Source organism: Symsagittifera roscoffensis, chromosome 10, assembly GCF_963678635.1.
Source record: "Symsagittifera roscoffensis chromosome 10, txSymRosc1.1, whole genome shotgun sequence".
Classification (NCBI taxonomy): domain Eukaryota; kingdom Metazoa; phylum Xenacoelomorpha; order Acoela; family Convolutidae; genus Symsagittifera; species Symsagittifera roscoffensis.
In genome coordinates this window covers 22,456,516-22,473,702 of record NC_087071.1, presented here as the reverse complement: position 1 = coordinate 22,473,702, position 17,187 = coordinate 22,456,516, and the positions used below count along the sequence as shown (strand labels likewise).

Here is a 17,187-nt window from a genome sequence, read left to right as displayed (position 1 = left end):
GAAATTGTCCTTAAACTCAGCAATCGATATGTTCATTTGAAAACTTAGACTTCCTAACATTTTTGAAAAATCGTAGTCTCATACTTGTTTAACTTAGAAAAAGAACAGTCGATCATATCAAGCAATAGAGCACTTCAATGTGCGGAAAATGACGCAATTGAAGGCGGTTATGACTTCGAAATCCCACCGAAGAGAAAAGCTATCAAAATAACCCAACGTACAAGGCGAGAAACATCTAAACTAGGAACACTCTATCGGGTCCGTTCTCAAAAGGAGGTAATTGATTTAGAAAAACTGTTAATCGGAAATGGACAGTCCCACTTTAGACCATTAAAAGGCAAAGTTTTCAACTCAATGAAGCACACGGTAACTCTTGACAACGGACACATCTTGCGGAAGATCGGCGCAGCATTCAGAATCCAGAACAGTCCTACTCCGAGAAAATTGATCTGGTTTTACAGTTCATCCCATAAGTATTACAAAAAGGGCAATCCTTCAATTTTTGATGCCATATAAAAAAACCTCAAGAAATATGAAAACTTCTTTAGATAAGAAATCTATCAAAACTACACCATTTTTTTTGTCCTACAACAAACTTGTGATCAATAGTTTTTAGCAAAACAAAATTCGTTCGACAACACTTTGAAAATATATATTTTTTAAATTATACCCTAGCAGTATGCAAAAACTAAGCCATTTGTTTTAGATCGACAATATTTTGGTTTTTTCCACGATGCACAGAACCCAAAACATAAAGGGGTATTAGAAACTGTTTGTAGTAACTACAGGCCAATTTCGTTGCTAATTCTTCTAAGCGAAAACTTCGAAAAAAAATTGTACCAGAATAACTGAGTTTGTCGAAAAAAAAAAGTTATAATAACACCCCGACAATTGGTTACTGAAGTAAGAGGTCAACCGTAGGAGTGATATAAGGGGATGCAGAAAACGTGAGTTATAGACTCACAAACAACTTGATTGTTGCATGTACGTTCGTAGATCTTTCAAAAGCATTTGATACGGTAGATCATCCATTTTTTTCAAAAATTGTCATGCAGATGGCTCAAAATATCCGATCCTAAAAACTTTAAAGTCTTTCCTCGCAAACATATATCAAACATATTGGGCATTTCATAATAACCAATCAAAACAGTAGAAATTACTTTCGAGGGTTTCACAGGAACTTGTTTTAGACCATTCGCTGTTTTGTATGTAAATGATCTGCCTAGTGTTTGTTCAAGCAGTTGTATGACAGTTTTTGCTGACAATACAAATATTTTACCCCCGATTTTTTCAGCTGCTCAAAATTGAGTCACCCTTTGCAGAAAGTATTAGAAGAGAAAACGAACAATTGAAACATAGCAACTGAAAAAAAAAGAAATAAAAAATTAGCGAGAAGAATAACAACAAGACTGCTCGCATCACTGCGAAGCCCTGAAGGTTCCGACTGCCTTTCAAGGTTTATGGAGCAGTAAAAATATTTCAAAAAAATTGAATCAAATAGAATGAAATGAAAAAATTTTTGTTCTAAAATTTGAAAATTTCTTTGAAAATCATCCCCCCACACGCCATTTTAAGTACACAAAGATAGAATTTGCTCCTTGTAACAAATCACTTATGGCGTATAAGTTTCTTTCAACCAATTTGGAACGAGTTCTAAGAGAGATTAACTCTCCGCTTACGCGTTAATATTACGATATATATCGCGCGTTAATTGTCCCAAATTGGCCAAAATGGCAATCTTTAAACCCCCGTAACTTTAAGAAAATGGTTACAGGTAAAATATCTTTTCAAATTCGAGCTCAAGAATACAATACCTTTCGAATGATATAAAAAAATTCCGTCAAAAACCGCTAGTTAAAAAATCAAAATTTGTCTGAAGAAAAAAAAACCCACCCCGAGCACAAATATTCCGTTACTTTCGTATCGTAAGTTGAAACAATAACTTAACTGAACGAATAGTCGAAATGATAGATTCAAGGGAGTAGTCGAGCATTTAAAGGCTAAACTTCTTGCAATGATAGTCAGCAAACCGAAATTGTCCTTAAACTCAGCAATCGATATGTTCATTTGAAAACTTAGACTTCCTAACATTTTTGAAAAATCTTAGTCTCATACTTGTTTAACTTAGAAAAAGAACAGTCGATCATATCAAGCAATAGAGCACTTCAATGTGCGGAAAATGACGCAATTGAAGGCGGTTATGACTTCGAAATCCCACCGAAGAGAAAAGCTATCAAAATAACCCAACGTACAAGGCGAGAAACATCTAAACTAGGAACACTCTATCGGGTCCGTTCTCAAAAGGAGGTAATTGATTTAGAAAAACTGTTAATCGGAAATGGACAGTCCCACTTTAGACCATTAAAAGGCAAAGTTTTCAACTCAATGAAGCACACGGTAACTCTTGACAACGGACACATCTTGCGGAAGTTCGGCGCAGCATTCAGAATCCAGAACAGTCCTACTCCGAGAAAATTGATCTGGTTTTACAGTTAATCCCATAATTATTACGAAAAGGGCAATCCTTCAATTTTCGATGCGATATAAAAAAAACCTCAAGAAATATGAAAACTTCTTTAGATAAGAAATCTATCAAAACTACACCATTTTTTTGTCCTACAACAAACTTGTGATCAATAGTTTTTAGCAAAACAAAATTCGTTCGACAACACTTTGAAAATATATATTTTTTAAATTATACCCTAGCAGTATGCAAAAACTAAGTCATTTGATTTAGATCGACAATTTTTTGGTTTTTTTCCCGATGCACAGAACCCAAAACATAAAGCGGTATTCGAAAATGTTTGTAGTAACTACAGGCCAATTTCGTCGCTAATTCTTCTAAGCGAAGACTTCGAAAAAAATTGTATCAGAATAACTGAGTTTGTCAAAAAAAAAGAAGTTATAATAACACCCCGCCAATTGGTTACTGAAGTAAGAGGTCAACAGTAAGTGCGATATTAGAGGATGCAGAAAATGTGAGTTATAGACTCACAAACAACTTGATGGTTGCATGTACGTTCGTAGATCTTTCAAAAGCATTTGATACGGTAGATCATCCATTTTTTTTTCAAAAACTGTCATGCATATGGCTCAAAATATCCGATCCATAAAACTTCAAAGTCTTTCCTCGCAAATCAAACATATTGGGCATTTCATAATAACCAATCAAAACAGTAGAAATTACTTTCGAGGGTTTCACAGGAACTTGTTTCAGACCATTCGCTGTTTTGTATATAAATGATCTGCCTAATGTTTGTTCAAGCAGTTGTATGACAGTTTTTGCTGACGATACAAATATTTTACCCCCGATTTTGTCAGCTGCTCTAAATTGAGTCACGCTTTGCAGAAAATATTAGAAGAGAAAACGAACAGTTGAAGCATAGCAACGAAAAAAAAAGAAAAAAAAATCAGTTTCGAGAACCATACACACTACTCGACAAGAATCTTAAGTTAATTTTTTGGGGGAAATTTGAAAACAGGTGGATTCAAAGATTAACCCACTGAAACAAGTTTTTGAACCTACTTTGTTTCTATTTTCCAGTAAACACATGCGTTGCACAGAAAATATGCTAATATATTAATATACAAATACATATTAATAAAATACTTTATTCTTGAAGCGTCCTTGGCAGTCTCACTGCCTTTTGATGTCGTACCAAAAGTGCTTACAGTAAAAACGCTTGAAACGGTCTTAATTCATCATTCAAGATTTTGAGAAAAATTGTCGAGATCTCTGACTTTGTTAACAAAATTCGGTCTCTTCTCATCCTTTTTTCACCTTTTTCCTCTTTCAGTTGCCTTGTAATCAGCAAGATGAATAAAACTTTAATCCATTATTCTCTATATTATTTATTTTTTGCTGATCTTTTTTCTCAGAAATTTAGTCAGAAATTTATGTTAAGTTGCGCAAAAAACCTTCCTTTGCTCCATTTGGATAATGTTTTCCAATCGTTGCATTTAAAATGGCTGTTTTGTAGGCTGTTAAACTAATTTGCCCATGAATTCATAGAAAATTAAAGTCGAAGAAATTAAACTTGAGTAATTTAATTGCACATGCTTCAAGGACTGCCTAACTCGTTTTAGGTACAGTTAACTGCGATCCAGATGCAAACGACTTCCTCAAAGTGTGCATCAAAAGCAAAGCCTCATTTCAGTCTGATGTCTGGTTACAGCTGGCACTGAAGCTCTTCTGGAGTGATAAATGTCTGGATTATGGGATGAAGACTATTCGACTTGACAATTTGATTGCGAGCGGATATATGATAGTCGAAGCACGAATCGGGTAATTGCTTTGCCTTAACGTGCTGATTTAGAATAACCATAAAAATTGAGTATAACAAAAAGTCTCATGATTTCAGATATTCATGTCAACATGTTTTTCTCATAATAATTTTCACCTTGGACAAAAAACAGAAAAAAAAACTTGCTCAATCTTTTTTTGTCTGAACTAACCAAATTTGAGAAAAAAATTGTTTTCAACTTTTAGTGAATTTGCTCATTTTGGCCTATCAGCTAAAAATTGTTTTTTAAAGTAATAAATTGCAAACTCTTTGTAAACTGTAATAAATTGTAAACTCGTTCGAGCTAAGTATGATTTGAAAATTCAAAAATTTCAAAAGAAAGGTTAAAGTTGTAACAATCTAATTAAAAAGTTTCATTTCATTGCTATGTCGTTCCGCGTGGATGCCATGTCACTCTAATTTGATTGCTTTTCTGTAAGGTTTGATTTTTCTAATCATATTCATGAATATATAAGAAAACATATAATTTCTTCATTATACATGCTTTTGTTTTTTAGAGGCATCAACCCCAAAATCGATAATCCTAATGGTCAAAACCAACTGAATTTTGGCTTCAACATCACGCTGTCTGTTAAACCAGAAAACTGGGTCATCGGTAAGTTCAACTGTCAAAGTTTCCAGATTAAGCACAGGGAGTCGCATTCAATTTTTAGCTTTCAGTGTGAAATCAACGTTGTCATGAATTCTTCAGACAATAACTGCTTATCATTTCAATCACCACAACCTCCCCCCCCCCCCTTCGACTTGCCATAAAATTAGTAATTACCCCAATCTTCAGAATATAAAAGCACTTTTCCCTTTTTCAAAAACTTAGCTATGCTTTCTTCACATTTTTTTTTCTTTTGCGGCATTTAAGGGGGATATTTTGAGGGGGTGTTTCGATGGAGGGGGATGGTTGAGTTGAAATTTTTGCCAGCAATTTTTGTTAGTTTACGCTTTCCCATTCATATGTTTTTGTTCCAATATATACGGTCTTTTGTTTTTAGATGAAGTTTCAGTGTCACGATGCAATATAATGTTTCTCGGTCTTAAAATTGGCTCTTACTGCGGTTTTATTGCACATGAGGTGGAGAAACATTTTCAACCCTACATCGATAACTGGAACAACTTCGAAGCTGATAAAGTAATCTCGATTCTGGAAAAGGCCACTAACAAATCCGTGGGTGATCCAGTTTCGATTCCAGTCAAAGTAGTGGACAAAGGGTGCGAAGGACGGCACGAGACTGGAGTCGGATTTGATCAGTTCGAGAATGACGACTTGAACAAAAAGAATCCAGATTTTGACTTAGAGATGTGGTTTTTCTCTTTTCAGCGACGACGCGAAAATTGAGCGTCAAAACAATTGAAATGGAGCACGACAGCCTTCGTTGATGTGAAAAATTAGATGATCGAAAACTTAAAACGTGTAAAGTACAGAATAACATATAAAAACTCAGACTTTTAAAACGCATATACGAATATCTAATCCTTAATTATGAAAAAAATTATATATCAAAAACCTTTGGATTATTATTTTGGAAAAAAATTGATTCTACTTAAAGAAAATATTTGCAATATTTATATAATAAAAAAGTGGACACCCAAGATTGGTGTTCGCAGTCTTTATAGACATTCGGCAAAAAATTTTCTGGATTCATTTGTACAAATATTATTGATACTTCTTCATCTTGCTCCGAATTTTGAAGAGAGTGGCGTAGTTATTGTGCTCGGGTGGTTTTTTACAGACAAATTTCGACTTTTTAACCAAACTCTTTTGAGAGGATACTGATATCATCTGGAAACTATTAAAATTCTAAGCTGAAATTATGGAACATTTCTCTTGTGATCAATTTTACATCACTATGAGGCTTATAGGATTTTAGAAGTTGTGATAATTAACGGACGATAAGTTTTGTGCTTTTAACGCGTAAGCGGCTATTTAATTCAGCTGGTTTTCCAAACTTGGTTTTTGAAATCTTTCTTTTTTTAAGTCGAACTCTACAATATAATCTTTAAAAAGCAGTCAGAAAACTAAGCAAGCCGCGCTGGTACGAGCTTTTATGTTCGTTATTGCAGAACTTTGTCCCATTGTAATTTTCAAACAAAATTAGAAAACAAAACACAATCGATGGAAGTTGTTAGTGCACTTTTTCTGCAACGGTAATGCTTTTTATTATATGTGGAACCGTGCGACAAAACAATCTGATTTGCAGTTCTCTAGGCATGGAAAAATGAGTTTTCTGTTTAAATTTTTCTAAAGCTCAAAACAAAACTGTAGGTTAGAAGTCCGAACTATCAGCTCCTAAAGACCCCTTTAGTTAGATGATAATTTGAAACATTTTCAAATCATGTTTTCAGTTTGTACTCTGTAAAAATGAAATATCAGCAAAAAATTCAAATTACGAGTACTAATATAAATAACGTTGAAAAGTTGCAGAAAAAAAACAAAAAAAAACGAGTTTTTTTGTCTGCTTTGATTTCTGATTTTTTTTTCAATATTGTTTTCCATTTTTAAGTTTTTGTTGCCAGAAAACTTGGTTTTTGTGTGTCGTCCTTTAATGCAAATGATGATCTAACTGTTTTTTTGTTGAAGTGAAAAAAAACTATATTTAGGACAAAATGGGCAATTTGAAGTTAAATGATTGTGTTCAGGATTGACGATTGAATTGTATTATATCAAAATTTTGGCACTACTAATTTACTCATGATTTGAACAACGCTATAGGAATTGTCATTACAAACAAGAACAAGAGCAAACCCCCGTCCCTGAGTTTGTAATTTTTTTTGGCAATCAATTTTTTTTGGTCTTGACTTTTTAATGAGCTAGAATTAGAAACAATCCACCAGAATCAGACTTTTAATTGAAAGGGCAGATGTTGCTAATCATTAAAAAAATTATTAGCAATAAAAACGCTGTTTGAAGATTTGAAAGTCATGTGTTATGTTTTTTACATGATATCCGACTGATTCGCCAAAAAAACGGAAAACATCAAATACTTGCTCGGTTACCTTTAAAGATTTTTCGTTACAGCATTGTGGCGAACTTTTTAAACTTGGTGTGGTTTAGTTTTTCCGAGTATTTTTGAGTTTCTAATCAACCGATCTGACAAAACTTCTGATTACTAGCTAAAAAATCAAAACTGCGATCAAATTTAAAAAGATATTTCATCTGTGACAATTTTTCGGGAAGTTAATTGTGTTTGAAAAAATGGGGATTTTTTATATGAACAAATTCCATTTTTCTATAAGTGTGTAGCAAATGCGGCAAAATATTTTTGGCTCAGAATTGTTTTCAAAGTAAATTGAGGCTAACTATTTGATTCCAGTAATTTGAGGATACACGCGGAATATTTGATTTTTTGCTTTTTATTAAGTGTAGATGGATCAATTTAAGTTCAATTTGGACACTCTAAAAACTGTTGGAGTATTTTGAGCTTCACCCCGATACGAACAGTCTTGTTAAGTGATGTTCCGCTAAAAGGAGTTCTCCGTGCAATGAAAACAACTTCAGCGATGTCTAACTCTAAGCATTTTACTCGGGGTATCAAAATCTCGCAATAGTTGATTTTGGTATGTTTTTAAATGATAGTTTATCAAAATATTCTATTCACCGACCTTAAGTAACATTAAAATCCATCTAATAATTTTCTTAAGAATTAAATTTCCACATGACACAAATTAAATTGTTTTATATTGCACCATTAATTGAAAAAAAGATGTCAGTATCTTGTGACTGAAATTGAGGCTAGTGGAATCAAAAATATCGGTCTTAGTACATTGTATTCGACTTTCTTTGATTGATTTCGCAGCTGTTGATAATAATCAGATTTACTTTTTTTGGACGCTTCAACCGGATGTTTGTATAATTTTTGATATTACATGAGGTTCTTTCAGTATTAAGACCAAAAATTCTTCAATGTAGCTGAGCGGCAGGACACTTTGAGCATTGGAATTCATTACATTTGAACTTAATTTTGAAAATTTTATGGACCGTTTTGGAATTTTTGTTAAGTTCAGATGTGAAAACAATCAAACTCAGTGATTCTCATATTTTGATTCTTTCTCTCATTTATTTTGGTGTGATTTTTCAACTTCCGCTCGTGAAATTTTCTTTTGTTCAGGACTTATCTTAGTTTTCTATCCTCGGTTCTTGTTTTTATTAGCAAGTGTTTTCAGGAGTTCCGTCATGCAACTCGACAATTGTGTCAACGAAAATTCCGCCCCAGCCCTTTCTTGCTTTTTTGGCCGCAGTTGTGCATGGCACTAATGTCGTTGTTATAGTTGGTGTCATTTTTGTTGTGGTAACGGTTGTAGCAACTATCGGTTTAGCTGTGGTTGATGTTGTTTTTGCTGTTATTTTTGTTTTCGGAGTCAATTTTGAAAGCAAGGTGGTTGATTTTGGAAAATTCGGTGTCGCTGCTGCTGTTGTTGCTTTTGCTTTGGTTTCCGATGTCTTTGTTGGTGAACTATCTGTTGCTACAGGTTGTGCGGTTCCATTTACATCCAAAATCTTCTGATCGTTTTGGGTCTCAGTTTGAGTTGATACTGTTGAAGATTTCATAGTCGTTAGCAAAGTATCGGTCGATTCAACCTTAGCTAAAAGTGGAAGCGGTAAAAATAACCAGTTAACCGAAGGTACGCTGTAAAAAATAGAATATGGAAAAACAAACAGTATTACCATCAGGGGCGGATTTAGGATTTTCTCGAGGAGGGTCGGATTTTCAAAAAATTTTCGAAAATTTTGTCGACCTTTTTTTTATTTGGTAGTCGACCAAACTGATGTTTCGACAAAGCACTGTTTTGTCCCTATTTTGGCCAAATTTTCTGCACCGCAGGCAAAATTTTGAAAAAATAGGCCAAAAAGGCGTTTTTAGGCATTTTTTGGAAAATTTTGAACGAAAAATTAGTATATATTGGCGCGCTCCCCCCCTCGCGCTCCCCCCCCCCCCCCCCTCGCGCTCCCCCCTCGCGCTCCCCCCCTCGCGCTCCCCCTCAAAATTAGTATATATTGGCGCCGAAGGCGCCTTTGGAAAAAAATTAAGGTTGGTCGGGCAAAACTGGATTTCTTAAAAGTACCTTTGTGTCGGCAGGGGGTCGAATATCTGAGAAAAAGAAACGTCCGCCACCCCCCACCCCCCCTAAATCCGCCCCTGATTACCATATATATTTATTGATTGTCAGAAACGAAGAATGTCAGAACAGCTTTCTTAATGCTGGACACAATTATGAGCAACGTCATTCAAACTTTGGGATCTACTTAACAATCCCCCCGCTATGTCTCTATACTAAAGAATTGCCGCCCCTATAAGTAAAAGTATTAGAGCGTTCCATTTATAATCCGATATTTAATGTATTCCGATTGGTAAAAATTTCAATTAACTTAATCTACTATTTACGCCCTCCCCCTTTCTCAACAGCGTGGCGGGGGGGGGGGGGGACCTCCGCATTGAGATGGACGAAAAATAGAGTCGATTTGATTTTCTTGAACGAACAATTTTTATTTTACTGCCAACTCAATTTGTTTTTTTTTGCAAATTGCCGAAAACAATCAAAAAGAAATAATGTGTCCCGCTTTTTACACATCTCGAGATGTGTTACACGTCATAGATCATTCCATTATGCTATATTTTGAGAATCAGTTGCTCGGTTGCGAAAATCTTATTGGGTTAACTGGTTAGCCGGTTAAATACTTCAAAACCAACTTTTAGCAGATTCGTCATCACTGTTCTGAGAATCGGCTGTCAAACTAGTTGGTCCGCTGATTTGTGACGGTTGTGTCGAACTAACACTACTTGAAGAATTTTCAGCGTCATTTTGAGCAAACGAGGTTGTGTTTTGATCAGTTAAGTCTTCGAATGAGTTTGACGAGTTATTCGACAAAGTGTCATTTTCCGTCGTCGAATTAGAATTTGACATATTATTTGTACCAGTTTCAGTCGTAGATTCAAAATTCATTGTAATGCTTTTTGTAGTCGGGTTTTCTAAGTTTGATTGGGCGGAACTAGATGATTCCAAAATATCTGTCGTCAATTGATTTTCAGTTATAATTACACTCGAAGTTGAACTTATTTCCGTTGTGAGTTGAGAACTACTATCCGATGAAGGCATTTGGTCAAAATTGTCAGGTTTTTCTAGATGTGTTATATCATTATTTGGTGTTGCAACAGTTGTTGTTGTTTGCAAACTTGTTGTCGGTTCGAAACTACTGCTGGACTTGCTTTTTGTCTGACTATTTTTGTCGCTTGTTTCACCATTACTTTCAGTTGCGTGAGATGATTGTTGATCTAATGGCAAAACTGTAGTTTTTTCAACAGCATTTGAAGCTTTTGTCTTATCCGGTTGCGATGTTGCTCTAACGGTTGGTTTTTTATTGGAGATTTCTAACGGGGAAATTGTGGTTATCATCAATTTAGCTGTTAATGTTGTTGACGATGATGTTATTTTTCTTGTTTCTGAAGACGTTTTGCTTCCTGGTGGGGATTGGGACGAGATTTCAGTCTTCGTGGTAGTTGGCGATTTCGTACTTCTAAAAGTTTTAGTAATATCTTTTGACTTTTCAGAATTTTTTGTAGACGTTTCGAATTTTTTCATCGAACTCTGCGATTTTTCAGTTGATAAAATGTCAGTTGATAGAATATCATCAGTGTCTCCCAAACTTGGCGTGGAAATTTCTGAAGCATTTTGGGAAGTCGAGTTGATCATTAGGGTAATGTTTTCAGTAGAAGCTGGCTCTATAGTCGTGATATCTTTGTTTGTTGTTGTTTTGTAGATGTATGTCGCTGTTGCTATTGTTGTCTCTTCATCGCCTGAAACCTACAAGTGATCCAATCTATCTTTCAGAAGGTTAAATTCATGATCATAACTTCGTCAAAAATTACAAATGCTCGAAAGCAACATTTTTGTTACAACTTTAGCTGCAAGTTTTGTTTCCTGTCGAGGGAAAAATTGATAAGCTTCCATAAGCAAAAAAAAACAGCCAAAAAACAAAAACTTGATAGGTATACTTAACTGTGAGATTTTTTCTCGTCTATGATTTAGCTATACAAAACTCTGAATCGAGAAGATGTTAGCCACTTTTTTCTTGATAAGGAGAGTTAAACTAAAAGTTATGCTTACATAAAATAATAATGACGACGGATCTAACTTTTTTATGCTACTACAGAGAGAACACAGTGACCCATACTCGAAATCGAATAGTTGTCCGTAAAAAATATTTTAAAATCTCAAATCCTGGAAAACATCAAAAGAAAGTGTGAAAATTTGACTGATGATAAAGTAGCCTATCGATAAAATAATACGAAATAAAACAACCAACAAGCTTGCCTCAGTTCAGTTTGGATCAGTTTTATGGTGTGGAATATTTCTCCATGACTGAATGTTTTGCATTGTTTAGCATCATAAGTAAGATCTTTACAGCGCGCATAGAGTGGTCCAGAGCAAGGCCGAATCGGCTATTTTCAAGCCTCTAGAGCCTTACAAAAAGTTAGCTAAGGTACATTATTCTTTTATGTTTGAACTCAGAAAAACAATATTTTTGATGGTGTATCAAAAATTTTTGTGAAAAATGATTATTTTTGATCAACGAAGTTTGACTGAATAAAAAACCTTCCCAAGCATTAGGAAGCCGCATTTCTTTGAAACTCACACACAAAAATCATTTCTCAAAATTAAAATTATTTTCCCTCCAAATGTTCAAAAATGAATATATAAACATACGTAGATATGTCAACATTTATCAACGGGTTTTTTCATGGGTTCAGGATAGTGATAAAAAGACTACTCGTATATAAAGGCGACTGCACTCTAAGGTGAACTAAAAATGCTTTGAATGCGTTTAATCAATTTCGAGCGCATTAATCCGCCGGCGCTCACACGTCTCATAGGACGCAATATTTTGCGCGTTATCAACCCAATGTGGCCAAACAAGATATTTTCAAGCCTCATAATTTTACAAAAAAAACTTACAAGTAATTTTTCTCAAATTTGAGCTCCAAGTAGCAGTATCTTTTAAATCATATTGTTGTATAATTGCATAAAAGTAACTACACACAAGGCAGAATAAAAGAGCGGACCATTCTACATGTACTATAAGCGGACATGCCAGTTGGGGCGGGTTCGAATGCCCCCATGTTCTGACCTTTATACATGCAGGGTGACTAAGGCTGACAGTCAAAAAGAGCAATTTGTCTCAAGGACAATCACCGGTTGTTTTGGGTAGCTTGTGCCGAGCTCTTTCAGAAATGGAGCTGAATATTGCGATTTTATGAATATGATTTATTTGAGTTTTTTGGATTATTTACCGATTACCGACAGATAAGAAAGGACTTGAAACAAAACTTTGATGCAGAATTTTTGTTAATGTTTTTAATCTGAGCCAGCATTTAACGAAATATTCTCGTATTTGAACACTCTGAAGGATCAATTAACATATAACAAAAATGTCTGACTCTATGACTCAATTCAATATTTCAAACGGATCATTTTTTCGATGATATATCAACCAGCAGAAATATAAAACAGCTACAACATAAGCCAGTCGAAATTACCTAACTGTTATAATGTTCATGCCAACTTTTTGAATGGGTTGTATACTCTGCAAACTTTCGGTTTGCTTATACTTCGGCTTGTTGTTCCGACTTTCGATACGAAAGTGACGGAATAATTGTGCTCGGGTGGGTTTTTTTTTCTTCAGACAAATTTCGACCTTTTAACTAGCCATTTTTGACGGAATTTTTTTAATATCATTTGAAAGCTATTGTTGTCCTGAGCTTAAATTTGAAAAAATATTTTACCTGTGATCATTTTTTGTAAAGTTATGAGGGTTTAAAGATTGCCATTTTGGTCAATTTGGGACAATTAACGCGCGATATATTTCGCGCTATTAACGCGTAAGCGGAGATTTAATCCGTCTTTTAAATCGTTCCAAATTGGTTGAAACAAGCTAATTTGCCATAATTGTTTTGTTACAATGAGCAAAATCTATTCTTTAAAACTTTATATGGCGTGTGGGGGGATGATTTCATAAAAAAAATTCAAATTTTAGAAAAAAAATTTTTCATTTTTTTTAAATTATATTTAATTTTTTTTTGTTACTATTGCTCGATAGACCTGAAAAGGCAGTCGGAACATTCGGGGCTTTGCCCTGATACGAGCAGTCTTGTTGTTCCGACTTTCGATACGAAAGTAACGGAATATTTGTGCTCGGGGTGGGTTTTTTTTTCTTCACACAAATTTCGACTTTTTAACTAGCCATTTTTGACGGAATTTTTTTATATCATTCGAAAGGTATTGTTGTCCTGAGCTTGAATTTGAAAAGATATTTCACCTGTGATCATTTTTCGTAAAGTTATGGGGGTTTAAAGATTGCCATTTTGGCCAATTTGGGACAATTAAGGGAGATTTAATATTAACGCGTAAGCGAGATTTAATCCGTCTTAGAAATCGTTCCAAATTGGTTCAAGGAAGCTTATATGCCATAATTGATTTGTTAATAGGCGCAAAATCTATCACTTTGTACTTAATATGACGTGTGGGGGAATGTTTTTACATAAAATCTCAAATTTTTTCAAAAAGTTTATTAAATTTTTTTATTACATTGAAATTTTTCATCTTATTAATGCTCCATAGACCTTAAAAGGCAGTCGGAATTTTCAGGGCTTCGCCCTGATACGAGCAGTCTTGTTTAATTATAAACTCTATTGTTATTTATAAAACTGCAGCAAAGTAGACATGAGAACAAGAAATTGCGTAACAAGTATAGACTGATGCTCACTTGATCTCGCATCACACTCCTCATGTCCTCCAGTCTGCTCTGGAGTCTGTCTTTGGGTCTGCACACTCCACCTACCCCACTCACATTCACGTAGCAGAAGGAGTCTGCACAGCACAACAACAGCCCATTCGGGTCATGACAGGGGTCACCTAGACAAAGGGGGAGCACGAAACAACAGGATCACGACATGGCCCATTTATAAGGAGGAGAAGAAACAAACTAACGATAGATGGGAGAACAAGTTTGCTCTCTGTCACATAGTAGCATCATCAGCAAATAAGAGCCCCAATTCCCCGGATCTTACAAAATATTGTGAAGTGGTGTGTTGGGTCTATAGTTTTTCTGTTTTTTTTTTCTCCTTAAATTTGTTTGCCTAGGGGGATAGTTGCCTAGAGGGGTGCCAGAATGCGGAACGGCTGAAAAAATCAAATAGAAAAAAGACAGTAATTTTTTACTTGCAATTGAGTTGAAAGTGAACTAGTCGATTATGATGGATTATATCCGCAAAAAAATCAAACTTTAATAATCAAGTTTCTTGACACATTCTACCGTAGAAATGAACTTCTAGCGAATTATAATTGCGTATTTTCAATGTTCAAAAATCCATTATAAACTATTATAACCCATTTTAGGTTTCAATTCAATCGACTGTTACTTGTTAATAAAATCCATGAAAAGAAACTTTTTTGTAATTGTTAAATGCTAGCTCTAATAATACTTATCATCTTGCATTGTTTTAACTCGAAAAGTTTACTGTGGGTCATGGCGATCCCAGGTTAAGTTCCCATTAAAAATTATCGATGAAAAACTTTTTTATGGATGATTCCGCGTTCACTCACAGATTTAACTATTTGCTATTATTTTTCGATAAACATCGATAAACTAGTGATGATTCGTCATAGATTTAGCGTTGGAAACTAACGAAAAAAGTAAGCGCTAAATTAGCAATAAAAATTTGCTAATTTTTTGTTAATTCACTGCTAAATGTTTCGGATATTCCAGCTCTCAATCAGTGCTAATCATAGACTTATACGCCAATTCCATCACATAATCAAGTTTTATTGGAAAATATGGTGGGGGGGGGGGATGGCGGAGAATATGCATTCTATTTTAAACAAGGATGGCCGGTTGCTGTGCAATTGAACAGAATGTTCCGAACATTTTCTTAAAAATAACCAAAAAAAAATCATTCAAAAATTAATTTCGATATTTTGTGCACGGTTTTAAAATTCGCGGTTTTTTAGTAATAATCTGCGATTATCTTTCCGTAGTAAGCCTGCTCGCTCGCTCGCTGTACTCGCTCAAACTTAGACGAAAAATTAAAAACTCCGAGCCGGTTTTCTCGACGCTGGGAGTTTTTTGGAAGTTTTTTATATGGTTCAAATCACGACGGTGAAAGCTTCAATATGATAGATAACTCAACCCAGTCTCTGATGGTTATTTGTTGTACTTGATTGTACGTGGAGAAAAAAAAAGAAAAAAGGAACTAAAACACACCCGAATACAAAGCTCCTCTCCATTTGAATGGTCGGAACAAAAACTGACATCCCTGGGGGAGGACATTCCATCCGCACCCCTGTGGGAAGGTTTTAAGCCCTAGACGGTTAAAATGGTGGGTGAGGGGTTCACAGTATTTAAAAATCCTCTCTAATTCGTGGCTAAACCATCACTAAGCTTAAACTTTCCAACCCTGAATCAGCGCTAAATCAGCACTGCTTTTATGCTACTAGGACAAACATTCAGCGCAAAAACCATTGATGTTGAATGCTGTTTTTCTATTACCCATAGCAAATTTTCAATGGAATCTCAACCTAGGGTGTCGCTTTTAAGGATAAGAAAAAATATCCTAATCAAAAACAAACCACTTTTGAAGTCAATTACAATATTTATAAAAAACACCTCACCAACTGTTCTTTTTTTGTGCTTTTCGTTCGCGACATTAAACATTTCAGAAGAAAATCCGATAAACTACATAGTCCAATTACCCAATTTGTTTGCAACTGAGCATAAAATCAGAGAAAGACAAAAACAATGAAATCTCGAATTTCAATCAAAATCAAATGCTAAAATACCAGAGTAAAAAATGGCAACTGATCAAACTATTCACACCTGATTGTTGGCATGAAAAGGGGGGCGATGGAGTGGTGAGAAGGCGGCCTCGTGGGATTTGGAAGGCAGGGGGAAGGGTGGTTGTCTGCTGCTGCTGTTTCTCTTCTATTTGGGGTTCCAGTGATGTGTTCTGAAAACATATATATTTCGAAAATACTGGTGAAGAAACTTGAGGTGAAGAACCTCTAAAATATCTAATCTAGGCGTCAGATGATCCGAACTTTTTGGCAACACTATTTATCCAGCAAGCATTTATAGTTTTTAAAAATAAGTAATAAATTTTGAAAAAATCAAGCCTAACTTGAATCGACAATTAATAACAAATTTTTTGCTAATTTTTGGTGTTTTCTTTTTTATTTATCATTTAAAAATAGTACGACAAATTGCTGCTGAACAAAAACTTTTGAAACCATGGGCTGGAATTTTATTAAAACTTTTCGTTAATTAAAGTGCTTTAGAACAAACCTGTTGGACAAAGTACTTAAATTTGGAAATATAGAGAGTGCAAAAAGTTCGGACAGACAGCATTAATTAAAAAGAGCAACTGTCTAGACATCAGCGAAAATTAAAACTGAAATAAACATAACGTCGAAAGTTCATAAAGCAGAGTTACGGGATGTACTTAACAATCCCCTTTTCAAGAAAGGGGAAGAGATCGTTAATAAGATCACTTGCAGCGAACTTTCGACCAATCAGAATGAGGCCAAATTCGAATTTATATAAAAAGCTCTAGTGCGAAATTACTGTTTTTATTTACAGGGATGGAGATTCTTCAGTAGATACAAAAGGTGGGGGAGATTGTTAAGTAGATTCGAGTTTCGCTCAAAACCTATAACCACGGCGGGCAATTGCATCCGAAGCGTCGAAATGTTTTACAGTAAAATCTGGATAATCATTGCAGTATTTAAAAATTAGGCTAGCATAATCATCGGATAATCGACGATCTCGCATTTTGAATTTGGTGTGACAAAAAATTCAAGGTTGTTCGGCTTCAGGTTTTGCATGCAAAAAAGTGTCGAAAAG

The 17,187-nt window shown here is 34.9% G+C and overlaps 1 protein-coding gene across 1 annotated transcript in view; it reads left to right on the top strand.

The window, feature by feature from the left end:
* LOC134855494 (uncharacterized) overlaps positions 1 to 5,754 on the top strand; it is a 30,416-nt gene extending 24,662 nt beyond the window's left edge. The window contains exons 3-5 of the mRNA XM_063872031.1: positions 4,087 to 4,285; positions 4,802 to 4,899; positions 5,291 to 5,754. Coding sequence (XP_063728101.1) covers positions 4,087 to 4,285; positions 4,802 to 4,899; positions 5,291 to 5,634 — 641 coding nt within the window. The 3' untranslated portion in view covers positions 5,635 to 5,754. The remainder of the gene's footprint in view (positions 1 to 4,086; positions 4,286 to 4,801; positions 4,900 to 5,290) is intronic.
* Positions 5,755 to 17,187: the final 11,433 nt, after the last annotated feature.